This window comes from Peromyscus eremicus, chromosome 3 (assembly GCF_949786415.1).
Source record: "Peromyscus eremicus chromosome 3, PerEre_H2_v1, whole genome shotgun sequence".
Classification (NCBI taxonomy): domain Eukaryota; kingdom Metazoa; phylum Chordata; class Mammalia; order Rodentia; family Cricetidae; genus Peromyscus; species Peromyscus eremicus.
This window is the reverse complement of record NC_081418.1, coordinates 12,850,860-12,878,450: the sequence shown is the minus strand read 5'-3', so window position 1 is coordinate 12,878,450 and position 27,591 is coordinate 12,850,860. Positions and strand designations below refer to the sequence as shown.

Below are 27,591 nucleotides of genomic sequence, written 5' to 3'. Positions count from 1 at the left end.
GGAGAGGACTCCCAACTCTAGTTTCCTCTCCCATCCCAATCGAACTGAACTTACGTTCCATAAGATAGTTAACTTTCTTTTTCTCTGCATTTTGGTCTACTGTCTTTCCCAAAGAGTTAACTATTTGCCTGTTATTGTCCACTGAATGAACTCTAATATCAAGACCCCTGTTGCAAAGAGAGTATTCAGAGTGAGGGAAAAAATAATCACTAGAAAGTAGTTCTCAAACTTGGATACAAAACCCAGAAAGCTTTGAAAACACATTCCTGCCTATCCGTAAAGGATTCTGATTCCATTTGTCTGCATAAGAACCTTAAGTGTATATCTCCGAGTTTCTCAAGGTGATAGCGGTGGTTCAGGGATCCTCAGACTGCACTAGATTGCCCAGAATTGAGTACAAGCATAGTAGTTATTAAAACTCCCCAGGTGGCTTAGGGATGCAGCGCAGCTGGTAGACATTTGCCCACCATGCACGAAGCTCTGAGTTCAGTCCCCAATGCCACACAAAACCTATGTGAAACACATGACTGCAGTCCTGACATTCAGAAGGTGAACGAAGGAAGATCAGAAGTTCAGGGTCATCTTTGGCTATGTAAGGAGCTTGAGGCTAGACTGAGCTATGTGATGCTATATAAAAAAGTACATAAATAAAAAAGGAAGCTATCTGCTTTCCTTTCACTACAGTCAGTCATGAGTACGCTTAGGTTTCAGAAGAGTCTTGCCTCTAGTTTGCTCTGCTGTGGCAAAAAGAAGGTCGAGCTGGAGTCCAGTGAGACCAATGATATCATCAATGCCAACTCCCATAGAAAGATCCAGAAGCTGATCAAAGATAGGCTGAGTCCTGTGACTCTATCTTCCCGGGCTCAATACTGGAAAACCCCTCTGGCTCTCTGAGGTGGGCAGGGGGACATGGGTGAGTGGAAGAATACTGTCAACACTAGAGCGCCCGAGGAGGTAAACTGAGGAGGAGGTTGTCAATCCTGCAGCAGGCTGCTCAGGAAATTCCCTAATTTAAGATTTATCACCACAAGCATTACAGACTAACCTGAAGGTGAGGGGACACGTGTCTAAAAACAAAACAATGCATTCTCCTGAGTCTCCTGGAATATATCCCAGAGCTGGAGGCAGACAAGACCTGCATGAAGACACTGGCTAAGCAGGCCAGGCCTGCAGCACTAAGACCAAGAAAGTATGAAAAGCCCTAGAAAAGCGCCTAAAGTCCAAGAATTAGATCATCTCCTCTGCCCAGGAAGGAGATATGAAGAAATGAAGCTCCCCTTATGTGTCTGTATATAGACAGTGGACTAAGTGGCAGATCATATAGCTCAACCATTAAAACAGAATATGCCTTTAAAAAACCAACAGCAAAAAAAAAAAAAAAAAACCTCAAGTGATCGTAATTTGCAGCCATGGTTGAGACCACTGAACCCAACAAAACTGACTTTGCTTGTCTGGAATAACTTGTGGCAAAAGGCAAATGTCATTGTTTTTCAGTGAGTTTATGATCTGTAGAATCTCTCTGTTTGATATGAAAGAGAGACTTTCTAGACACTGTCCAGTAGCAAATGACAAGAGGAAAAGCCTGGCCTCTCCATCCTACTGACTCCCAAAGTTGTTTGCAGACAGAACGACAGATTAACATCTCTCTCTTCTCTCAAACCTCTGGTATGCAGACCCATGGCCATGTGCAGCCAGTTAACTAAAACACCTCTAAAAAATTGCCAGAAGGCTGTTTCCAAGCCACTTCCCCAGCTCTCATTAAAAATATTGATTCATTTGATCAACTAGAGGAAATTGGAATGATTTGTTCTTTAATACAAGGTAGAAAGCTGAGCAGAACTGGAATATTCTGTGAGTTTATTAAGCTTTGTTTTCTGATATAATGTAAACTATGGACTTTTGTGAAGGGATCAAGGCTGGACCACAGATCAAAGAGTGGGGGTAGGGGGTGGGGGGACATTCCAGTCTCAGGAGATGGCCCAGTAGTTAAGAGTACTTGCTGTTCTTGTAGAAGACCCAGGTGCAGTTCCCAGCACCCATACAGTGTCTAATAAACATATGTAACTCCAGCTCCAGGGGATCTGACTCCCTCTCCCGACCTCCCCAGGCACCAGACATGGACACGGCTCACAGACATAAATGCAAGCAAAACACCCACATACATAAATCTTTAAAAGAAAAAAGCACAAAGGGAGATATGGTAGCCTCACATAAACTAGCTCCCGAGAGGCAGGAATAATGGGGGGAGAGGTATCTCAAGTGATGGTGAAGACACCAGCTCTCCACAGAAAAACGCTAACTGAGGATGACATCAGCCACTTGACAACTACAGAATAGACTTCAGTTACTACAAACTAGAAATCTTCATGCAAAAAAGGGGGGATAGAAAATTCAGAAACTTTCATGATGAATACCATCACACATTATCAATAATGTCCTTAGTTATTAAGTGATGGTTTACCTTTGTTCTCTCTTGCTTGAGTGTCTAGAATCTTTCAGGGAAGTTAAGTGAATATGAGTTCGTGGTTTCCAATCATTCTTTCAGTATACACACACACACACACACACACACTCCTCCTATTTTACAGTAAAGTCGAAAAGCTATCACAAAAATAAATTCTACCATCCCCCTATCTATCCTGAAGTATTTACTTTTAGAATCAATCTTTTGAGTTATTCCAGAAGCAAGAAATTTCTAAAAAGCCATGTTAAGTGGACAATGAACAGTGCTAGAACCAGACAATGCATCAGCATAGAATAGCTACCAGAGAAACAGCCTCAAGTCATCTGGACAAAGGCACCACACGGTGGAAAGTGCTAGAACCAAGTGAGGTAGGAGCTTACGGGAGGCTCCTATGTTTGGCTGCGGCTAACACATTTTTTGGGAAAAAGAAGCTGAAAATGCCTGTGGACTATCCTTGACACAATTGAGAATGTGCAGAAGTGCTCCTGTTGGCCATCTGAAGCTCTCTAACATATGCGCTATGGCTGGGAGCTAAGCATGTTGAGGAATGAGTTTTGGCATCTTTGTTAATTGAATTAAGGCCTTAAACTCAGCAAATTCAGTAATGTGCCTCTTAAATTGAGCATGCTTAGAAATGTGCCTGCCCCCTAAGTATTTTTTTGTGTGTGTGTGTGTGTGTGTGTGTGTGTGTGTGTGTGTGTGTGTGTTTGCTCCCTGAATAAAATCTCCTTGTTTTCTTTGTTCCCAAAGGGCACTGCTTGGGAAATAACACCTGGCTCTCCTTCCAGGCAACAGGTGATAAAGCCTGTTTCATCCTTTTATCTTTGGGCTGTGTTCATTGGCTCCTCACTCACCCAGAGGAAACCACTGTGGCTAGCTGATTAGGGAGGCAGGGTACCATGCACGTAAAGTGTACAATGAAGAAAAGATCTAAACAAGGGCTGGAGTGGCCTGAGACATACTAACCTACATCCTGAAAGTCGTGGTTCAGGTTGGGTCCACAGTCATGCATCTGGAGGCTGGACTTCACAGCTTGCCCAAACCTGTTCTTGGGCAATCTGACATTTAATATTTCTACTCTGTGTATTTATCAATTTATAAGCAAAAGTATGATAAGGAGAAAACTATCAAAACAAGTAATCCCAGGACCTCACTGGATCTGCACAGTAAAAGTACATATTGGATTATCTACCAATGATTAGAGTTCGGTAAGAATCCCCAGGTTTTCCTGCCATGTGACTCACTATTGATAAAGAGGGCTCTTCTTGGATCCAGTGCAAAGGGATACATGCTTAGTATGCAAGGGTTCCCAAATGAACTCCGCAGCAACAGTGCAACCCATCAGTACGCTCATTCTTTGAAGGTCACTTCTATTTGTCAGACCTCATTATTTGCCTGTTTGTTTTTAAAAGAGAAAAACAGAAAGGATGGAGTTGGATGGGTGGAGAAGAGATAAGGGTGGAGAAAATGATCAGAATATATTGTATGAAAAATACTTATTTTCAATAAAAAAGATTAAAAAAAAAAACTTTTTTGAAGTTTTCCAGGTTCCTCCTGTGGGACAAAGGACAAGGTAGTCTTTTTGTGTTTTTATAGGCTAGAGGGGGATGTTTGTTTCTTTTTGTTTGTGTGTTTTTTGAGACAGTGTTTCTCTATGTAGTTTTGGTGCCTGTTCTAGAGCTCACTCTGTAGCCCAGGCTGGCCTCGAACTCACAGAGATCCACCTGGCTCTGCCTCCCAAGTGTTGGGATTAAAGACATGTGCCACCACCACCTGGCTGGATGTTTGTTTTTAAGACGGGCTGGCCCAGGACTTACTATGTGGCTCCAGGGTAGCCTGAAACTCAAGCCATCCTGAAGCAGCCTCTTCCCATGTGCTGGGACTACAGGCATCAGTTATCACAGCTGGCTCTCTTTTTGTCTTTTCCAGATAAAGGAAATATGACCCTGCCTTTCACACATGGGTCTGCCTAGCCTCTGGAGACGCGGTTATATGAGATAAGAAATATAATGTACAATACTATGTGAGTGACACTTTTTTTTCTCACTTTTAACTCAAAGCAATAGCAAAAGAAGCTATAAGAAAACAATTTCATAAAACAAAATCACTACTTACTAAAACTAAAAAACAGTATTACCTATGGAAATCTAGAATATTTTGGTACTCAGAAACAGCAACAGTAAGCTTACTAAAGATTTAACAACAAAAAACATCCCAATGTTTGTTGCATGTATGTATGTATGATGCATGTATGTATTTTAGAGTGTTTTGTTTTGGTTTTAGGCAGTGTCTTACTAGGTATCTCTAGGTGGTGCAATAAGCACTATATAGCCTTAAAGTTACAGCAATTCTCCTGTGCTAACTCCCTAAGTGCTAAGATTATAGAAATGTATTTTCAGTTTTTCCAGATAGTGTTTACTATGTAGCCCAAGCTGGCCGGAAACTTAAATCCCCCTTCCATCCTCCCAAGCAGAATTAGAGGTGTATGCCACTAAGCCCACTTCAGGCATTAACACTTAGTCTCTAAATGCTTGGAGTGATTTCCTGCAGTACCACTAACACATTGCCTCCCAGCCCTCTGTACCTCCATGAACTTTATACAAGTATCTCCTCTAATTAAATAAAAATGTCTCAGCTAAATCTTACATAATGTAAAACCCATGTGGGGAAATAAAGTCAGTTTTTTGAAAAGCTCTATCAGAAATCTTTTATCAGGCAAAACTTCATTTCTCCAGGGTTGATGGCACTATAACTATAGTTTTTGTCAGTTTGCACTGGATAGTACCTATTTCCATGGTCATGAATGACTTGAACATGAGATTAACATCTCTGATATAAAATGAACCTCACTATAGATCTCTGATCAAATTTTACAGTTATGGAGGAAAGGATATCAACTGTTCACTAGTGAGTTTCAAGACTATTAAAAAATTAGATCCTCTTGGAGAATAGTAATCACTTGATAATTTGGAATTGTAGTATTTCTTTAAAGTCCCAATAATCATCTCTTGATCTCCACTTATGGTTATCTATGATTACATTTTAAGTGGAATTATATCTGAGATCTTGCACAATTGATATGTGAAAGCCGATCTTTCCAAAGCTGAAATGCTTATGTTATAATTCATGTTAGTTCAATGTTTCATTAAAAATAAGAAACAGTAACAGCTGTTGTCTGACTCTTCTTGTGTAATAAGATGATTATGATATGCAAGTCACCATAAAAATCTAAAAGCCCATTTTCAGTAAGAAGTCAAGCCAATTGTCCCAGAAAGCAAAGTTTCTCATGCTGTGCCAGAAGCTAAGAAGTTCTTAACCACGAGTAGGGAAGAAGAAGAAGAAGTGAAAAAGAAAAGAAACAAACAAAAATAGAAGAAACAAAACTTGTTTCCGCTAAGGCTAAAATACGTGAGAGCCACAGAAAGTTCCTTAGAATCGTCTATCAATGGGAGACTTACCCCATAAAAGTTTCAAAAGCTGTATATATTTTTCAAAGGAATAGTTTCATTATGAATCAAAACAACATAATAAGATCATAGCCATTAAAAATACAGAACCCTTTCCAAACTTGCAACGGGCATAATACCAAAAACCTAAAGCCTTATTAATTATTTATACTAGACATAGCATTCACAGAAAGAAACTCCTGCCATACCACCACTAAAATCTCAAAAGTCCACTACAGAAAACAGTTTAGCATTTCTCTAGCAATTAAACAAGAAAGGGACTATATGATCTGACAATTTCACTTTTGGATAGCTACTCAAGAGAAAACTATAAAGTTATGCATGAAAATGTCCAAAGTAACAAAAAGGGTGAACTACATATAGACACACCACATATGCACAGATAGATGCATGCACACAAACCCCACACAGACACATGCCATACAATAAAACAAAAAAACTGGAATGAACAACTGGCACATGCTGCATCCTACATGAACTTCATAAGTCTGCCAACTGAAGGAAACCAGGCACAGAACACATACCCTATATATGGGAGAGGGGAGGGGCAATTTATAAAGACAAGTAAATTAGTTATTGCCTAGGAGCTAGAGACAGGGATGGGAATTAAATCTAAATGGGGAAAAGACTCTTATCGAAGGAATTCCAATGTCTTTTAAAACTGATTTGCAGCCCCTGGGCACAGTAAGAGACACTTGTAATCCCTGCACTCAGGAGGTTTAGGCAGGAGGATCACAAGTCAGAGGACAGCCAAGACTACAGAGCCAGTTCTGGGACAGTTTGAAATAACACTGTCTCAAAAAGAAAAAAAAAACAAAACAGCTTGATTAACAATGACTGTTGTATCACTCTTTAGTTACTTTAAAAATCATTGACTAGTACATTTGAAATGAATGAATTTTATGAAAATATACCTTAAGATAATCATTACACTTAGTTTTGGTCAACTTGACACAAACTAGAGACAGTGGTGAAGAGGGAGCCTCAATTGAGTAATTGTGTATGAGATTGGCCCATGGGAATTTCTGTAGGGCATTTTTGCGATTACTGATTAATGTGGGAGGGTCCAGACAACTGTGGGTAGTGCCATTCTTGGCCATTCAGTCTTGAGTGGTATAAGAAAGCAAGCTGAGCAAGACACTTCTATTACTTTAAGTGGTATTATAATAAGCTAAGCCCTGGTAAATAATCACTTATACAAAGACACTTCTATTACTTTAAGTGGTATTATAATAAGCTAAGCCCTGGTAAATAATCACATTCTGCCTAGTGAATACTACAGATAGTCCCATTAACAAAAGATCTGAGACAGTGTCTATTGTCACCAAATAAAACTATTTAGAACTAAATAGATATATGTATAGCTACCTAAATTATTTTGACACAAATATTTAAAGTAATATATATCTAAACATTTCAATGTCTTTGTATTTATCCTGAGCACTATGGGAAAAGATGTTTTTGAATCAAGGTCTCTGATCTCACTAGGAGGTTCAGGTTGGCTTTGTACTCCTGATCTTCCTGCCCCTGCCCCTCAAGTGCGGTGGTTTCAGGCATGTGCCACCAATTCCAGCTCTCTGGGATCCTTTTTAAGACTTAAATACTGGAGAAGTAATTTTCTGGTGTTTTTTGGGTTTTTTTTTTTATTTGTTTTTAAGTCAACTTTGGGAAATTAGTTTTTTCCAAGTTGTCCTCCTTATATAGGGACAATAAATAGCATGGTGACATCAAGTCCTGTATATCAGTTTGTTTGCTGTTGCTGTGATAAGACATTGGCCAAAACCAACTTGAAGAGGAAAAGGTTCATTTGGCTGACATGTCCATGTCACAATCCATCACTGAGGGAGGTCTGTGCAGGAGCTGAAGCAGAGACATGGAGAAACACTGCTTACTGGCTTAATGCCTGTGTCTTGCTCAGCTTGCTTTCTTATACCACTCAAGACTGAATGGCCAAGAGTGGCACTGCCCACAGTTGACTGGACCCTCCCACATCAATCAGTAATCGCAAAAATGCTCTACAGAAATTCCCATGGGCCAATCTCATACACAATTACTCAATTGAGGCTCCCTCTTCACCACTGTCTCTAGTTTGTGTCAAGTTGACCAAAACTAACCAGCACACCCTGTACTCAATGAGTAAGTCTTCAGAGACAGCACTTTAAAAATTTTAAAATATAGAATAACTGAACCTGAATGATCACAAGCCAATGAGAGAAAAAGTCAATAATGCAACAGAGTATAAGGCAATGGACAACTCACACTTATCAGCATCTTTCTGTGGTCTGAGGCCCCAGGTAGTTTAGCTCCTTTTCCCTTTTAACCTCATTTAATGACACTCTGGCTCCCCCTGTTTCATGGTCTTCAGCTGTCCTTCCTTCTCTCAGACATGCTAAGCTTATTCTTGGCTTCACTTTTACTGTTGCTCCTTCCGCTTGGGAGCGCCTTACATTCACATATCACCCTTCTTAGAGATGGCATGTCTTGACAGTAACTGTTAACTATCACTGTAGGTGGAAGTTTCTGTCCCGCCAGTAACTACCAAACAATTGACTCAGAGACTCAATATTACTTATAAATGCTTGGTCGGTAGCTCAGGCTTATTACTGACTAGCTCTTACACTTAAATTAACCAATAATTCTTATCTATGTTTAGCCACATGACTTGGTATCTTTTCTCAATGTGGCATTCTCATCTCGGTTCCTTTGCATCTGGCTGGCGACTCCCTGACTCTGCCCTCCTTTTTCCCCATCATTATCAGTTTGGCTTTCTGGCCTAACTTCCTGCCCAGCTATCAGCCTGCCATGTTTTTGTTAACAAATGAGAGAAACACATATTCACAGTGTACAGAAGGACCATCCCACTGTGTATCACCTTCATCCCTACAGGTGTTCCACCAACAATAAGGTCACTTTCTGATATCACCTTATTCAACAAGTGTATGGTCTTCTTAGCCAGAAGGCAAGTTCCCCAAGAATAAGGTGCTTATTTCCTTTTGGTCTCCCAAGCCCTCAGGTTCCAGAAGAACTCTCAGCACTCCCCAGGAAATTACAAATGTGTGCATATGTCTATCTGCATCTATATATGTATGTCTGTATGTATATGTATGTGTGTCTATATACATATACATGTGCATACTTGTTTGTGTATATATGTAAAATGAAAATAAAAATCTTAAATTATTCAACACAGACTTGTCTTCTACACAATAATAGATGTACATAATAACTAATATTCCAATAATGAATTACTTAGAAGAACAAAATATTCATTTATAGATTTACTAATAACAGTAAAAGGTCTGGTATTTATTATCATCATAAAACATCATCATTTAATTATACTCTTATCCTCATCATTTATTTTTATCAGCTGCATTAGCCACTTTCTAAGTGGAGCATAGTCAAATAAATAACTTCCAGAGCTAGCTTTTGGTTTCAACTGAATTCATATCCCATCTTTTATCTGCCAGGACTCCTATTTCTCCTAGAAATCCAAGGTCCCAGAGGAAAAAAGGAAAAAGGTGACTAATTGGCAGGTGATTTCCCTAAATAAAAGACAAGACTGAACTTGCCCATTTGTACAGAATCTGAGTGGCCTTTCCCCGATCTTGTTTTGGTCTTTCCACCTCCCACCTCCCACCTCCCACCTCCCACCTCCCACCTCTGCTGTCTCCAGGACACCCCCCATTCTGTATGGTCAGCCCACCTGCTGAGTTTCAGGAACCATCCTCCACTGTGAAACAGGTAATAAAAAGATTGGAATAAGAGTCACAGAGTAAGAGAAAAAGTATTTTGATATTATTGAAATAGGAAGAGAGGGATTATCCATGATAAAGGAATTTAAAAAAAAAAAAACACTCTGCATTTTGGAGTTGGGTCATCCCAGGTCTGACAGCCATACAGAAGATTCCCTTCTAAAAACAAGGATTTCAGAAAGATCTTGCATGTCTCCCATCCCAGTAGACCCCATCACCCTGCTTGTGGAGCATTTGCTTCTCTGTAGTCTGTTGATGGAGGGGTGGTTTTGACAGGTGACCCGTCATAAACGCTTAGGGAGCTGAAGAGAGAACTTTCCCACTATTCTTGTGTTGCTCTGAGGCATTAATTATTCGCTCACTGGATAACAACAGAGTAATTTACAGGAAAAGACTTGGCCTGGATAGCTCAGATAATATGGTTAGATGTCTTCTAAGCCCGCTTCTTTCTAAGGAATGTTTCACTGTAAAATACAATACCTCTGCTGACCTTTGGAAGGTCCTGTGTAGCCTCAGGACCAATCCAAGCAGAGCAAGCCATATGTTTGGTGTTATTAATGTATCTGTCCTAAAGAGTGAAATTTCACAGCCGTGACCCATGAAGGAAGCTGCTTCCCACCCTTTATAACTGACAAAGCGGGAACTGGCTGTGCTTCTGGCTTTTGCCTGTCTGTGCTTTTAAACCCCTTCCGCAGACAAACAACCCAAAGGGTGAATGAACTCTTGTATAATCTGGTTAGAGATAATCTGGTTTACTGGATATTTTGAAGGAATGTTACGTAATGATTCTTTTCCTTCAATTCCAATCTAAAAATAAGTATTGTTGGATCTGTTCTGCAACTGATATCCAGCTACACACAGACTTAATTTTCCTCTAGTTTAAAAAAAATTTTTTTTGGCTTGTTCTACAGCCCTAGAATTGCTTCACGGGAGAGCAGCCCAAAGCTTTTTAAGAGCATATTCAATCTCCACCTTCCTTCTTCCTAAACCAATACAGCCATAAAGGTGAATCAAACCAAAACCATGAAATTGCAAAAGAAAAAAACCTATAGAAAAATGAGATAGAAAATAAGCTGTATCACATTATTGTGGCTTTCATAGCATAAATAATATAGCTACTAACAAACTTTATACCCTACTACAGACACACTTGCACATTTGTGTCCATTGTCCTATTCACAATAGCTGGAGGATGAAATCAACCTATATGTCTACCAAGAGATGAATGGATAAGAAACAATGTGGCACATATATACAATGAAATATTACTAGGTTATAAAGAAAAATTAAGTCATAAAATTTGCATAAATACATGGAACTAGAAAAAAATATACTGAATAAGGTAGCTCAGGCCCAGAAAGATACATACTGTTTTCTCTCATGGGGATCCTACCTACGAACCTTCTCTTTTATGTGTTGAACTTGGAGCACAAGTGAAAGCCAGGAAGCTAGGTATAGGCCTTTGGGAGGGTACTTACTAGCCAGGAGATGGGAGATTAGAGGTAAAACTAAAACAGGGAAGTTGAATACTCAGCAGGAAAAGAGGGAGTGGGAGTAGAGGGAAGATCAGGAGCGGAGCGAGGGTTAACGCAAAGGAGGGTGGATCAAAAACCATAGAGCAGTCCACTGTTTCACAACCAGCTAAAAGGCAATGATTGGAGGGACAGAAGAACGCCTGGGAAGTGAGAAGTGACTGGTGGGTGGATCATCCCGGGAGCCAATGAATTCAATGGGGATGAGGAGAGGGCACAGGAAGAAGAGCAGCGTGGGGTGGGTTAGGCAAGCCTAAGGATATACGAAAAAGCCTATGGAAACCCACTCGTTAGTAAGCTAGTTTTAAAACACAAGATTTAAAAAAAAAAAAGAGTTATAATGGAACTCCCTGACTGGATGGACAGCTGGCTCACAGACTGCATGGATTATTAAATAAAAGTTGCTGTGCAAGGCATGGGACACCTCCCTACAAGTTACTGGTCAGGGATGCCCCAGGGGTCTGAAAAACAGCCAGACTATTGTCACTGCCCTTGGTGATTATCATTTAATTATGCTCTTATCCTCACCACTCATGAGGATCTACCGGATGCTAAGACCCTATTGATGAAAACAACACACACGTGGCTGTCAGACACAGGGAAACTAATCAAAACATGATCAAGGAAGTTCCTCCCAGATGGTCAGCTTTCATAATGTCGGAGATGTTCACAGGCTGGTGGGAGAAAAGCATCCATGGCCTTACCCGAAGCTGGAGTCAGCATGCTGCAAGACCAACCTGCCAGGCATCATGTGCCCAATGGCCCAATAGCGGCACAACTGTTATGGGGTAAGTAATAACTTCATGACTGGATTTCAAGTCTGCTCCACAAGGTGAAATTTCTTTGCTGGTACTGTGATCCTGGCCAAAAGCCCATGGCTGGGAGGCAACTGGCCCTGAAAAGAACTTTCTACTGCTATTTCACTAAATGGCCACACTGTTAAAGTACTTTCTAAATATTTGTGTTTATGTGTTTGTACCCACAGATCCTGGCTGCTCTTAACTTCGGTCATAGTGGGCAACAGTCAATGGGAAGATGCATGCCTGGTAAAGTGCTGAGAATAAGGGACTGGTATCAGCCCTAACCTGATAGCTACATTAACACTCCCACCCCTACATAAACATACACTCAGGGAGCATCTTGGAAGATGAGGTAGGAAGAACGTAAGAGTTGGAAGCTGGGGAGGAGTGCTATGAAATGCTGTCTTCTAGACTGTGGCGGTTTGAATAAGAATGGCCTCCATATATTAGGGTCAGATATTAGAATGCTTAGTCATCAGGAAGTGGCACTATTTGAGAGGGATTAGAAGGATTAGGAGGTGTGGCCTTGCTGAAGGAAATGTGTCACTAGAGGTGGGCTTGGAGATTTCAAAAAGCTCACACCAGACCAGGCACTTCTCTGGGCCCGCTGACTGCAGATTAGGATGCAGAACTCTCGGCTACTTCTCCAGCATTAAGTACGCTTGCCTATTGCCATGCTCCTCACCATGATGATAATGGAATAACCTCTGAAACTGTAAGCAAGCCTCAATTAAATGTTTCCTTTATAAGAGTTGCCTTGGTCATGGTGTCTCTTCCCAGCAATAGAACAGTGACTAAGATACAGACATAGCAGAGCTATTGGACTCATCAACTCACAGCAGCTGTAGTTACCCACATAAGTCTTACAAAAGATCAAGCCAGTCAAAATTCCAGCATAGGTACTGCAGGTGATTATTAAGCAGTTATTGGTTGTTAGTAGTTGCTGAGGCAGGGATAATCTTTTTTGAGATGTGTCCACTGGTAGGATTCCTATGTTCCAGTAGACAGCCATGCATATATGGACAGTATTAACTGGATTTAGTGGGTAATTTAAGAGGGAGATAGGTATGAAGTTGGGAAAAGGATGTGTTGAGGTACTATGAGGAATATAGAGGGAGTAGGTATAGGAAAACAAAGTATTATCATATTTCATTGTACACATGTATGAAATTCAAGAATAAAGAACAATTTTTAAAGAAAACAGCTACCTGCCACCTACATTTAGTAGAGATCCCAGGCCAAAAAGAAAAATGTCTAATATTTTCAGGTCAATATCACAAAAAAATCTACTTTTCTCTCAGTATTGCAAGCTCCTTATTCATGTTCTGATAAATATGGTCATATGTGTTTCTTCCTCAGAAAACGCAAGTTTTTACACCAGAATTCTTTGGAGAACATGAGCAAATTGGGCAAAATGTACATGAATAAATACTCTTTTGGTGAAGAGACCTTCTCTGTGTCTCTCTGTCTCTGTCTCTGTCTCTCTGTCTCTCTCTCTCTCTCTCTCTCTCTCTCTCTCTCTCTCGCTCTTTTTTTTTAGACAGGGTTTGTTTGTTTGTTTTTTCTCTCTCTCTCTCTCTCTTCTCTTTTTTTTTCCCCCTGAGACAAGGTTTCTCTGTGTAACAGTCCTGGCTGTCCTAGAACTCAGTTTATAGACCAGGCTGGCCTCAAACTCACTGAGATCCGCCTACCTCTGCCTCCCAAATGCTGGGATTAAAGGCGTGCACCACCACCGCCTGGCCTCTGTCTCTCTAAAGTAACAAAAAGGTCGATAAGTTGGCTCCTCAGTTCAGCAGGCAAAAGTGCCTGCCACCAAGCCTGAGGATCTGATTTCCATGGCTGGGACCCACATGGTGAGAACCAACTTCCACTTGTCCTCTGACCCTCACACAAGCATCGCAGTAGGCCCCTGTGAGTGAGTGCACACATGTGCGCACACACACCAAATACATATTTTGTCTTTATTTAAGGAGGACAGATCCCAAGGAATGACATCCGAAGCTGTCCTCTGTCCTCCACATCCACCTGCACACCAGTGAGCTGGTGTATACATGAGCATGTACACATACAAGCACACACACAAAGAGAAAGAACTTTTACTGCCTTCAGTATATTTTCATAATCTATCACTCACAGGAAGCTCAGTCATAAATATTCTTATACAAAATGCCAGAAGAACTCCTACTTTCCATTACATATGTGTAAAAGTGATATATCTATTAAAGCCGTTCGACTTCTAATGCACATTTATTTCTTGAAGTCACTAGATCGCATAATTACGGTGAAGACAACTTGAGAAGCACTTACTGGTTTAGCCGGACATCAAGAATGAACGATGTTCCAAAGGCATCCACCTGGAAGCTTGCCTTGTCCACATGAGTCAGCTGCAATATCAAAAAGGTAAAACATATTTATAGTTGCTGTGGTGATTCGTTCGTATCTAAGAATTTCTTGCAGTCACTCTGAAAGGCTCATAGTATCACAAATGAGAAAGCATTTCAACAGGAGGATAAATGACAGCGTAATAAAGCAAAATTGTGTGCCCTCCTGGAAGCCAAGCCGTCACCAATGCAAAGGTAATCACCTTCTAGCCAAGGGGACAAAGGGCCTACTGTCCTGCTTTGTCTCGAGTCTTGAAACAATGTCTCTCCAACTCCACTTCAGTAGACTGGTTCCCCAGTCTCCGAGCAGCTCTTTTAAAGTTAAGCTTTGTACCTTCCAAAAGGAAACTGTACTTCATTCAAGAGTAAATTAATACAGCGAATACCATCTATTTACAAGGAAGACATTTAAACTACAATTAAAACTCTTTTTTCATCAAACCTTTAATATATAGTTTTAACATAGCATGACAGATGTAATTTGTGAAACCTAATTTCAGAGAAGCTGCCACATATTTCTAAAGCACAAACTTAAGCCTTTGTATGTACTAAGAATATCATCCCCCAAATGTTTCTGTGACAAAAACATTCACTGTTTACTGTGCCATCCTATGAACTCTGACAGACAATCAGTGATCATGAGACTAAACTGGAAAGAAATAAAGCAGCCTATTCCATTTCACTCCCCAATACCAATAGTGGCTATCTCTAAACAACAGACTATGAATTCCCTGGGTTTTATTGTTTTTGTTCTGTTTATATGTTTGTATACTCTTGAGGTTTTTTTTCATATGTACCTAATTTCTAAAGTAAGCGTGTATAATTGCTATTATAAGGAGAAACAATGCACATTATTTTAGAGCTATCCTGACCTCAGCCACCTTGTGTAGTAAATGAGGCTGACAGTGCTGCTGGTCCCTGAGAAGCAGCATCATGGGAAGGGACCCCAGAGGGGCCGCAAGCAGCCCCGGACTTCACATTCAGTACACTCAGGACTGGGTGAAAAGAGAGGGCCTGTCTAGCAATAACAAAGCTTTCTGACGCTTTTCCCATTGAACAGTATTTTAAAGAATATGGGCTGGAGACTCCTGCTCAGCAGTGGCTGTAACGTCAGTCCTGCCCTAACCAGGAGGGCAAAGTGCTCAGATACCCTTCAGCCTCTTCACGCGGGCAAATCTAACCGCCCTCACTCTGCTCGGCTAACTCCAACACCCACCAAACCCTGGTTTCCTCTTTCTTTACCAGGTCCTTGGAGTTGCCCCTTACTCTTAGCTCCACCAATACCACAAACCACAGTCCCCTGATCTGAAAGACCCTTGCTGAAAACCCAGTGTAAGCCACACATTCTCTACTCTACCAAAGATCCCCATCCAGTCCCCACATTTCAAGATGCTCCACAGCTGCCTCCCCAGTGCCCTGGCACAGTGCTCTGGACTCCCAAGCACCTCCCTACACCTTATCCATGCTGACTTCTTCCATCTACTCTTTTACTCAAAAGAACAACACTACCTATAACTTTTATTCACGACTTCTGCTGAGAGCTTTTCAAACCAGACCCTTGACCTGGGCAGTTTCCTGAAAACAACCCGATCTGAATCTCAGGACTCAGGTTAGCAGCTCTTCTAGAACCTGCCACAGAGACCCTAATACAAGACCACAGACAGGGTGGTTTAAACAACAGAGATCTTCGTATTCACAGTTCTGGAGGGCAGATATCCATGGACAAAGGTTGGCAGATTCGGTTTCTACAAGGCCTCTCTGTGGCCTCACCATGTCCTCACACAGTCTGTGTGTACTCTCAAGCACTTCCCCTTCTGAGGATATGAGTCCTCTCGGGTTAGGGACCCCCAGCCTGATAACCTCATTTGACCTTAGCCTCCTCTTTTAAAGCCATGTCTTCGTGTACAATCACATGGGGGTGAAGGCTCCAACACATGAATTTCAGGGAGCACAATTCAGTCCACAACACTGCTCTCCCATCAAGTCTCCATCTCCCTCTCCTCACTGCAGGTCAGAGTGATATCAGAGACTCGGAGCTGACCACAGCAGGAACTCACTCAGTATTTCCTGAGTGGCTACTGCAGGCTGTTTTATTAATCACCTAGACGCCTGAGTGAACAATGATACAACTACAAATTACCTGCTTACTGAAATGCGGGCTTCCCATCAGGCCTGCTCGCTCTTAATACCATGTCGATAGACAGTGTTCTTTCTGCCTAAAAGCTCTCCGGGTTTCCTAAAGTTCAGACCATGTTTTGGGAACAGCATCAGGAAAGCCCTACTTACCAGAATTGATGTCTCCATTAAAATGAACCTTTCCTTCTTCCATTCTCCCCAGGCCCCTGTGTGACTATAACAGCTTTTATCTCAGTCTCCCCTGAATTAGAAACGCTAACACCATAAATCTGTGGTGAACAGGCCACATGGGGATGATGGCTCAAACCAAGGTAATGCTACTATTATTTTTAGCAAAGTGTTTACTGCTTGCATTAATTCTAATTCTTTTTTCTTTTTTCTTTATTTTTTGTTTTTGGGAGGTTTTTTTTTGGGGGGGAGGGTTCAAGACAGGGTTTCTCTGTGTATCAGCCCTGGCTGTCCTGGAACTCTGTAGACCAGGCTGGTCTCGAACTCACAGAGATCCACCTGACTCTGCCTCCCGAGTGCTGGGATTAAAGGCGTGTGCCACCACCACCTGACTCTTTTTTCCTTTTTAATTAACATGTGATATTTGTATATCTGTATGAGGTATACTGTGATATTTCAAAACATTTATGAAATCTTATCAGGGTGATTAGCATTTGCATTTCCTTACCATTTCTTAGTATTTGGGGCCTCTGAGTTCCTCTCTTCCCCTTTTTCATAAACTATGAACAGCTTACTGTGAACTGTCATCACCCTCCAGCGCGACAGAAACTGGAGCATATTACTTCCTCAAATGTGTCTTGGTACCTGTTATCCAACCTCCCACTATCTCTTTTCACTCCTCTTCCTAGCCTCTAATAATTATTATTATTCCTCCTCCTCCTCTTCTAGACTAACATTTTAAACTGCCATATGTGAGAAACACAATATAAAGTACTTGACTTTCTGTCTGGCTTACCTCAGTTAGCATAATGTCCTCTAGTTCCATTCATTTTGCACAGAACAATTCAGTGGTTTTTACACAATTTTTTTCCTACAGTTCCTTTTTACTTCTGTTTTTTTTTTTTTAATTTTTACAGGCCTCAGTGGGGTTCCAAGGAGACATTTAAATTCAAAGAAAATCCAAGGAAAGCTTATTTTAACTAAGGTTCAATTTTTTAAGTGTGTATTACTTAATACAATTCTAATGTAGGATGGTTTTCATAGACTATATTCAGAATGATCCACTGAACACACTTCCCCCTAAGTACTGGGACAGAGTAGGACCGACCACATTTCTACTCTACCTGCCTACTAGAGGAAGACAGAAAGTGAATTATTAATTAGATTAAAAATAAGTTTAGGAAATAAATCCACTCTTTTAAGAGTTAATAAAATTAGGCAATGTGGTCGAAATTACCAGAATGGATGGGGGTCCTAAGGTAGTCTTAGAAGACCCTTCTGAGGTAGTGACTCAGTGAGGTACCAGCAATGTCTAGAAGGCATTTAGAAGAATACCAGGCCTGCACAAGTCCACATTCTTGTCCCAAGACTGTGAACACATCGCCTTAGATAGAAAGAGGGATCCTGCAAAGCAATGATTAAGGTGAAGACTTAATGGGGAGATTATCCTGGATCACATAGGTCCTGTCTGCTAACATCTGTCTTTAAAAGAGGGGCAAGAAGGCCACAGAGAAGACGTGGGGATGGAAGAAGAGAGCAGAGCCATCTGAGGTTGGCAGGATGACCAGGGAATACAAGCAGCCTCCAAAAGGCTGAGCCAACAAGATAACAGTGGTTGAAGGTACTTGCTGCCAAGCTTGATGACCTGAGTCTAATCCCTGGGACCCATGTGGCAGAAGGAGAAGTCAAGTTGTCCTCTGACCTCTGTGTACACTTAAAATGTTTTGGAAGAAAGGCCTCCTGAAGGAACACAGTACAGACAATTCTTTCCAATTAGCTTTATAAGATGCCCCAGAACTATAAGACTATATTTTTTTAATTGTTTTAAGACATTAAGTTTTAAGTAATGTGTGATAACCTCAATAGGGAACTGAGACAGAGTCCCTAGCACTGCTTTCGAGCAGTTAGAAAAACAGCTCTAATAAGCTCATTGAACCAGTGTTAGGTGTCATTTTCCTCCACAGCTGGGTTAAAGTCCAGGCATGCAGAGCAGTAGGACCAACACTTGTGACATCCCCAAAATTAAATTGTTTATGCAGGTCTTCAGGAATTATTAGTCCGTTTTGTGTTGCTATAACAAAACACATGACACTGGGCAATAGATAAAAATATAGGATTATGTTGTTCACAATTCTGATGGGTGAAAAGCCCAAACAGCCTGACATCTGAGTCCTCAAGAGGCTGAGCTGTAACACGTGGTGAAGAGGCAGAAAAGGAGCCTGCAACATGCAGAAGGGGCCAAAGGCATAGGATGGCCTCATTTTATGAAAACCCCACCTCCGTGGGTCAGGTATGACGGCATACGCATTTAAACCCAAACTCTTGGGACTAGGACACAAAGCCAGGTAGATTTCTGAGTTTGGGGCCAGCCTGGGCTACACAGCAAGTTCCAGGCCAGCCAGAGGTACATAGTGAGATCCTGTCTAAAAAACAAAACAAAACACTCTCCTGAGAACTAACTCAACCAGAGGAGGCCTACCTGAATCTGGCCGCTGCCACCAGGCCCTACAGTTCACAGGTCTCATCACCTCAGCACCGCCAGCGTGGGGGCCATACTTCCACTCACGAACCTTTGAGAAATACAGCCAAACCTCACGCAGCCACAACACAAGCAAAGCCAACTTGCAGTAAGTCAAGTGCAAGCATAATTTCCTGGCATTCTGTACGATGTTCTAGCATCCGGGAACCGACTTCACGTGTCTGGTAAACAAGCAGTCCAGAGAGAAGAAACAGGCGCTTCCTTAGGTTCTGGACTCAACCTCCAGCATTCCCTCCCCACCAAAGAGAAGGACGAGGAGGAGGAGGAGGAGGAGGAGGAGGAGGAGGAGGAGGAGGAGGAGGAGGGGGAGGAGGGGGAGAAGAGGAAGAAGACAAAAACGACCATGACAATGACTACATCTGAGGGATATTTGGAAATAAAATTTTATAAAAATGTACCTCTTCAAATCATTATGTAAGGCCAGGCAGCAGTGGCGCACACCTTTAATCCCAGCACTCAGGAGGCAGAGGCAGGCGGATCTCTGTGAGTTCGAGGCCAGCCTGGTCTACAGAGCAAGATCCAGGACAGGCACCAAAACTACACAGAGAAACCCTGTCTCAAAAAACCAAAAAAGAAAAAAAAAATATGTAAAAACAAATTCTGGTTTGTTTTTTGTTTGTTTTGGTTTTTGGTTTTTTTATTGTTTGTTTGTTTTTTTTTTCTTTTTCGGGGGTGCTGGGGATTGAACCAGGGCTTTGCATAAGCTAGGCAAGAATTCTACCACCTAAATCCCCAGTACTTCATTTATTTTAAAAGCTGTTAAACACTCCAGAGTTACAGAATAACATTGAAAAGATTCTTAGAACTCCATAGGATACTTTTATTTTACAAACAGAAAAGATGAAGTGTGTATGGGTAAAACTCATTTCCAAGTACACCAGCTGGTGGCAGGCCAGGCACCCAGCTCCCAGAAGGCCTCTCCACCATACTTCAGCTCCTTGCTGTCATTCTGTGGTTTGGATGGGTACGCAGGTTTACATAATTTCTGGTGTGTGCTTATTATGCTAGGAATATCTTTAGAGACATGAGAATGCTCTGAGATGCATGTTCTAGAGGATACAGAAAGAAAACCAAACATGAAAAATAAGCTTTGTACTTCTATTTTAGAACTCTGTTTACATTAGGAAAGTCAGTGTTACTTCATCTGACACACAAAACATGCTCTAAGACCAATCCAATTACAAACTTGGAAACTGAGAATTACAGTCAAAAACACAAATGGGTTTTCACTTTCCAATGAAAAGATGACACAGGTATGACAAAATATGGCTAACAATCCACAGAAGAAGTTGTGAAACAAAAGATGCAGAAGGAAAACGCAATAATATCCAGATGGCAAGAAATCTTAATAAATCAGTATAATTACATAAGGCTAATTTTAATTTCTAATTTCATAAATGAATCATAGAATTGTGGGACCTATGGAACTTGATATGATCTCCAGATTGAGACCTGTTTATTATTCACAGAAACAGCCAAAACTGAAATGCAAAGTTAACATAATACCACGTTCCCTACAAGCTCAGCTCCTTGGCAGCTTGTCCTTTTCTCTGGACACAGTCTGGAGTCAACAAACCAGAGCCAACCCACGCATGCCAGAGGTTAAAAATTAATTTTCAAGACTGCCTTATTAGTAAGTTTAAAAAAAAAAAAGGTAAACTGACACAAAAACATTCGTGAAAATCAGAACTTTGACCAAAAAAAAAAAAAAAACCCACAAAGGTTCTTTCTTAAGTTAATGTCAACCTGAAAACAAACCAATGACTAGTAATGGATTGGGAAGATTACCAACCAAATGGTATTACGCAACAAAATTGTAAAAGTAATTCACATTATTAAAAAGAAGAACTGAAGTACACAGTAGAACCTTTAGCTACTCTGGTTTCCTGAGTTCTGTGCCACTTGAGTGCCAAGACAGACGGGATTCCTGGAAGTCTGATATCCTCAGCTTAACAACAAGCCACCAACAGCAAGTAACCCTTGCACATATTAGCCCTATTTTGACACCATAAACAACAGCCTCTCTTTCACCCTACTCATTACCCCATCCCCTCAAGGAAACTTTTGTCAGAGGACTGAGACTAAAACGCCGATTCACCAAGATGGCCATGCTTCACTGTTGCATTTGTGCGGCTACATGAGTAAGAGTAACCAGGCAGCTAAGACAGGAGACCATCATGTGAAGAACTGTGCCACAAGGCAGTCGCTACGAGAGTACGCTAACAGAACATACATGAGAAATAAGTGACATTACTCCTATTTCTGTATTGATGACTCTGATAAATATAGCTCTGTTTTCTGTCTGGCCAACTCAATCATGCCGACAGTTTTCATAAACTCTGTCATATACTGCATCTAATTTACACAGCATCTTTAACCAACCTGCTCTTTTAATCCAGTCATCTGCATCACTATTACAAAACTCAAAACAGTGCCTGCCAGCAGGTCATTAGAGACCAGAAGAAACAAAGCAAACAACAGCAAAAACCACACTGTTGAGAATGAACTCGAAAGAGCTGATCTGGGTTGAAATCTGAGGCTTTCATTTACAAGTGAATAAACTAGAACGGGTCTTTTAGAATCTCTGACCTAAAAGTGTTCGTCTCTGAAAGAGCAGAAGCAATAATGCACACTCTGTGGACTTGTTACAAGTCGTGGGTCCACTCAGCCTTTAGAGTTTTGACCACAGTGAAGCCCTGGGGATACAAAAATAGGATATGGTCCTCGCACCCTCCACCCCCAAAAAACTCAGTCAAAAGCTACCAAATGAGTACAAAATATGTCTATGTGCCATAATCATATGAGCTCCAACACCAGCCCACCCTCTGCAGGCTACCCTGGGATGACGTGGTGATTCTCAGACTGAAAAAACAGGTTAAACACACCACGTAAAGGACCGATAATCGCACCAAAATCAGCTACAGTCAGCACAAGGAAATCATGAGAAATGCTGGAACGCAGTCAGAGAGCATGGTCGTGGGAGGTCAGGCCTAAACTGTGGGCATGGAGAAACGTCTCAGCACTGGCCACATAAAAGCACTAAAGCCTGTGCTGTGGACTCTGAGGTTCTGGTTTATTTGGTCTATAGTAAAATAGGATGACTACAGTTTTGACAGTGGTACCATGTGAGTGTAAGGTGTGGCCAGATCAAAAGTCACCATTCTAAACTCATCTAAGAAATACAGTTTATCCTGCGAGCACTAAGAAATGGATGTGAAGGTCTTTGTGGTAACAGATATTCAATATACAGAATTTCCCATCCCTTCCCTTTGTTACTTATGAATAACAATAACACAAGTTCACCTTTGAAAACTGATGGTCCACATCTACTTACTGATTTACTAAATATAGCCTCTTGTTTTCTTGACAGAGTTTCACTATCTATCCCTAACTGGCTTTGTACTTGCTATACAGCCCAGGGTGGCTTCAAATGCACAGCAATATCCCAGTTTTAATCTTCATGCTGAGATACAAGATTACATCATAGTCAACTCTCCCAAGTATTTCTTACAAGTAATATAACATAATATAAAATATATGGTCCTCTCCAAATTTTCTACCTAAACTTTGTTGAGTTCAACCAAAATAACAGAAGTCTTAAAGTTTTTATTTAAGGAAGAGAAGGAAAAGGTAAGTAGAAAACTGGGCACATTGTGGAGTCACATGGGGAACTCTTTGATAAATAACACGGAGATTCAAAGCCATTTTATTTTAAAAAAGAAGCACCGACACCAAGTTTACTGAATATCTACTTTGCGGTAGACAACCTGCCAAGGTCCTTGTAGAGATGTTTCTCGAACCTTCCCTTCTCCTCTGTTTTGCTGTTTACTCCCTTCTCCTTGCTTTCCAAGTCAAACTTCGGTTCTTGTTGACTCTACTGAACGTGGATGTTTTTAACAAGTGATATAAACATCACCCACTGCTCTTATTTTGGGGTTTTCTGTTGAAGGACAAAGGTTATGTTGTATAGATGTCGAAGGAGATGACTTCTTAAGAGGCATTCCCTGCATCTGCCTTACTGAGTTCCCTGGAGTTCTGAGAGCATTGACAGCCCTGGACTCTGTGATTTCCTGGATCCTGGGGTCCTTTTCTCCAGTGGCCCCCTGTTCCAACAAGCAGGAACACAGACTGTGCCGACCCTGGCACCGGCTCCCATTTCTCATCTCTCCATTCAGGAAGCCAGGCAGCCTCATTACCTATTTATGCCTCAGCTATCTTCTGAGAAATCATTCTCTCAATCATCTCAGCCATTAGCTGCCCATTACTAGACCTTTAATTCCAGGCCTGAACAAGAAAATGCTTACTCACATAATTCCGAAGGTCAAAGAAGACGTTTAAGATACTTAGTAACCTAGGAACAACACTGGGCCATAATTAAACGGGAGCGTAAGGAGCCCCAAGAAAATCAGCAGACAAAATCCCTCAGGTGCGGCACTGGGGCCCTGATGCTCTTCATCAGTGCAGGAGAGACCTGGAGATGAGATGAGAGCTCTTCCCAGCCCACAGCGGGCTTGACATGTGATTGAAAATGGAGTCAGGCAAACTTCCTACCTTCCACCTTCTTCTCACATGTGAGCACTGGAACAGCCATAATTACAGTGTTGTGAGAAAAACGTAAAAGGTTGAGTTGTGGTGAAAAGACTTGCAGCAGAGAATAATGCAAGTAGGGAATGCTAAATAAAGACAGGGAAAAAACCAGAGGAAGAAAGATGAGTGAGCGGTTAAGCTACCACACTCTAAAATGAATAATGAGCCCCAAAGCCAACAATTTCAAAAGCAAACTGATAAATAAGAGCTGTATCTGCCAGCTAGGTCACAATCTGCCCTGGAGGCAACACCAGAAACGGGCCTGCTCCACAGAGTAGAACTAAGAGTGGTGAGTTCTTCACAGCGAGGTTTATTCCGGCCACTCTATTCTTTTTTTTTTTTTTTTTTTTTTTTTTGATTGCGTTATTTCATCTTGCTTACAGATACTAGAGGTGCCTGAGCATTAGGATTACTTACACCGAGGGGCTGCCTCCAGTGTCTGTGGAAAGAAAACTCAAGAACATCACTGAACAAAACCTCATGGCAAATGGCTGGCATGCACCATTTCTACTGCACTTTTTTAGGGAACAAATTCCCATGGGGTTAGCCTTTGCTCACTCTTCTCTGGCTAGAAAATAAAACTACATAACCCTGGAGGACTTTACACATATGCATGCACACACACACACACACACACACACACACACACACACCTTTAAAAGAACCAGATTCCTTCTTTACTACATATCTCAACTGTCCAAAAAGTTTCCTTGAATGTGGTGAAGAAATAATCCAAGAAAAATTTAAAAGAGCAAAGTTTGTCCTGGGGAAGAAGAGTCATCAGGGTGGTCTGTCATGGTCTACAGCGACAATGATATTCCTGGAGTATTTTCATCTGTAACCCTCCAGCAACCACCAGAAGCTGTCTTCCCTGTGGTATGACATGACAGAGCTCTAGAAACAAGGACCACTGCAAAGGCATCCGAATTTTTACCTCCCAGGTGGTGGGATGAAGAAGGCACAATAGTCATCTCAATTATCCAATTACCACAGTAACGGAAGAAGAGAATGAAAACCGTGTGGATGTGTGGATGTGCTTGTGTGGATGTGCTTGTGTGTATGTGCATGAGTGATGGAAGAGAGAGATCAGAATATCAGCCATCTATGACAAAAAAAAATGCCTTAAAAGCATGGATTTATTGAACACAGCCACAGGCAGAACACAGCAAGGAACTAAAACAGTAAAGTGTAACATAAATCTAGTCCTAAAATGCAATTGATTGGTTTCCACATACTACCAGCTGGCATCTCCAAACTGCTTGAAGAGTAACCCTTCCCATTAAGTTAAAGGGAAAACGAAGACTCTCTCTACCATATATGTTTAAAGTAAAACATAAATGTTAATTGAAAACACTTAGTTTACTTATATCTGGTAAATAGTATTTTCAGAGACTCTTCCTTTAAAAATATTAATGAAGCCAGGCATAGTGGTATATGCCTCAAACCTCAGCACATAGGAGGTAAGAAAACAACATAGGTTTGATGTGAGCTTGAATTATATCAGTTCCACGACAGCCTGGGCTACAGTGTAAGACCCTGTCTCAAAACAAACAAACAAATACAAAAACCTACGTGGAAAAAGTTCCAGTGAATGAAAGTTCACAGACATGATGTCAAAAATCTAAGGGACAGCAAAATAATGAAATTATTCAGTTGTATAATAGACAAAGAAAGAAACTCTAGGAACTAATTTTATTCACACTTCTATTATTTACTAAAGAAAGTCACTAATGGCTTCTACCACAGAAAGAGCAATCTGGTCACTTAACCCTAAGCACTAATCATTTTCCCTGGAAAAGTGGAATGCATTTAAAAAATACACCAGGTGGTGGTGGTGCACACCTTTAATCCCAGCACTTGGGAGACAGAAGCAGGTGGATCTCTGAGTTCAAGACCAGCCTGGTCTACAGAGTGAGTTCCAGGACAGTCAGGACTACACAGAAAAACTCTGTCTTGAAAAACCAAAAAATAAAAATATGCTGAGTCTCAATTCTCTTGAAATAGAAAACACTAAGAGATACTGCTGTGGGATGGTCTGTATGTCAAATGTGTTACTGATTGGTCAATAAATAAATCACTGATTGGCCAGTGGCCAGGCAGGAAGTATAGGCGGGACTAATAGAGAGAAGAATTGAGAGAACAGGAAGCTGGGTGGGAGAGACACTGCCAGCCGCCACCATGACAAGCCGCATGTTAAGATCCTGGTAAGCCACAAGCCACGTGGCAAGGTATAGATTTATAGAAATGGATTAATTTAAGCTGTAAGAACAGTTAACAAGAAGCCTACCACGGCCATACACTTTGTAACCAATATAAGTCTCTGTGTTTACTTGGTTGGGTCTGAGCGGCTGTGGGGCTGGCAGGTGAGAGAGATTTGTCCTGACTGTGGGCCAGGCAGGAAAACTCTAGCTACAAGATATTGTTTTATGAAACACAAGAAAATTCTACAAATCAATTTATATCTCACAATGCTAGTATGTACATACGTGTGTGAACATATATAAAAATTAGGGCAAGAAAAGTATGTAGCCAACTACATACCTCTATTTGGAAGGAGCAAATTCTGTAACTTGCTGAGCCCACCTAGAAAGAGCTGTAAATAAAAGGAATAACTAGTATTCTGAATAAAGGAAAGATGAGAGCCTTCCTAGGGGCTTCTAGGACATGCTCACAGTACCTACTGACAGGTCGTCAAAACCACAGGCCAACATCCTGTTAGCTCTGAAAGACATCCATCTCCAAGGGCACCAAGCCCATAATCCTCAAGATTTGTCATTAGCATCACGACCTCACGCCTGAACACAAAAAGGGAAGGACACTGTTAGCCTGACCATTCTTCGCTTCTGGCATGAAACCAATCGGTAACAGAAACAATTTCATGTCAAAGGTTGGTAGAATGGGGGCACCATAGTGTCAGAGACAGAAAGGAAAACCAAATAAAATAATTGGGAGCCACAGCCTGATTAGGGCAGGATGGCAGAACTGCTGAGCCCAGAGCTGGACTGGAGCCATTTCCTCCCTCTGCTCAGACACTGAACCTTAACAAAACTGCATATACCCAGGGTCTGAGATACTGTTTGTTGTCTTTCCATGGTGAGATCTAGGTCTCTGTGTGTTTAGTGTTTTGATACAAAGTTGAGTAAACCATAGTCCCTAGTTCTTGCCTCTGGGGGGGGGGGGGGGGCCAAATTAGAATAATTTTATGAGGACTCCATGCATGTGACATACTGAGTTAAAGAAAGGAGTCCTGCAGGAATTTTGATTCTTTTTTCAAAGGAAAAAGCCAGGTTGAGTTTTATGATAGTTTACTTCTTGTTGCTCTAAGCAAACGAACACTTTAAAGTACCACAGAGGTCACGTTTCATTTAATATATTAAATCATCCCTAAGGAGCATTTATTCACTTCTCAAAGTCATGTAGGTAGTCTCTCCGTAGCTCCCCCACTGAGTTTCTCCGAAATTGCCTCCTGGCAAAGTCTCCTGAGCCAAGCGTTCTCCAGACCAGCATCCTCAGCAAACTGCCACTGCACCACCTCTGTCCTTCTCTGACCTTCCTGGAACGTCCGCCATCTTCCTCACAACCAGCAAGCCTGGTGCAAGGTGTGCCAAGGACTCATGAAAACCACAGTGGACTCCGAGGAAGATAAGGTCCTGCCCACGGACCTCTTCTGTCTGAAAAGGCATGTTTCTGTTATGCAAGGCAGTAATATAACCCGGTTTTTAAAACTGTTCGGCCCCAAAGAGCTTTCCTGCTGTACAACAA

At 41.4% G+C, this 27,591-nt stretch overlaps 1 protein-coding gene across 1 annotated transcript in view; it reads right to left on the bottom strand.

Annotated features, from left to right (window-relative positions):
* Adam22 (ADAM metallopeptidase domain 22) overlaps positions 1-27,591 on the bottom strand; it is a 222,125-nt gene that overhangs the window by 176,858 nt on the left and 17,676 nt on the right. The window contains exon 4 of the mRNA XM_059256452.1: positions 14,326-14,402. Within this exon, the coding sequence (XP_059112435.1) occupies positions 14,326-14,402 (77 nt within the window). The remainder of the gene's footprint in view (positions 1-14,325; positions 14,403-27,591) is intronic.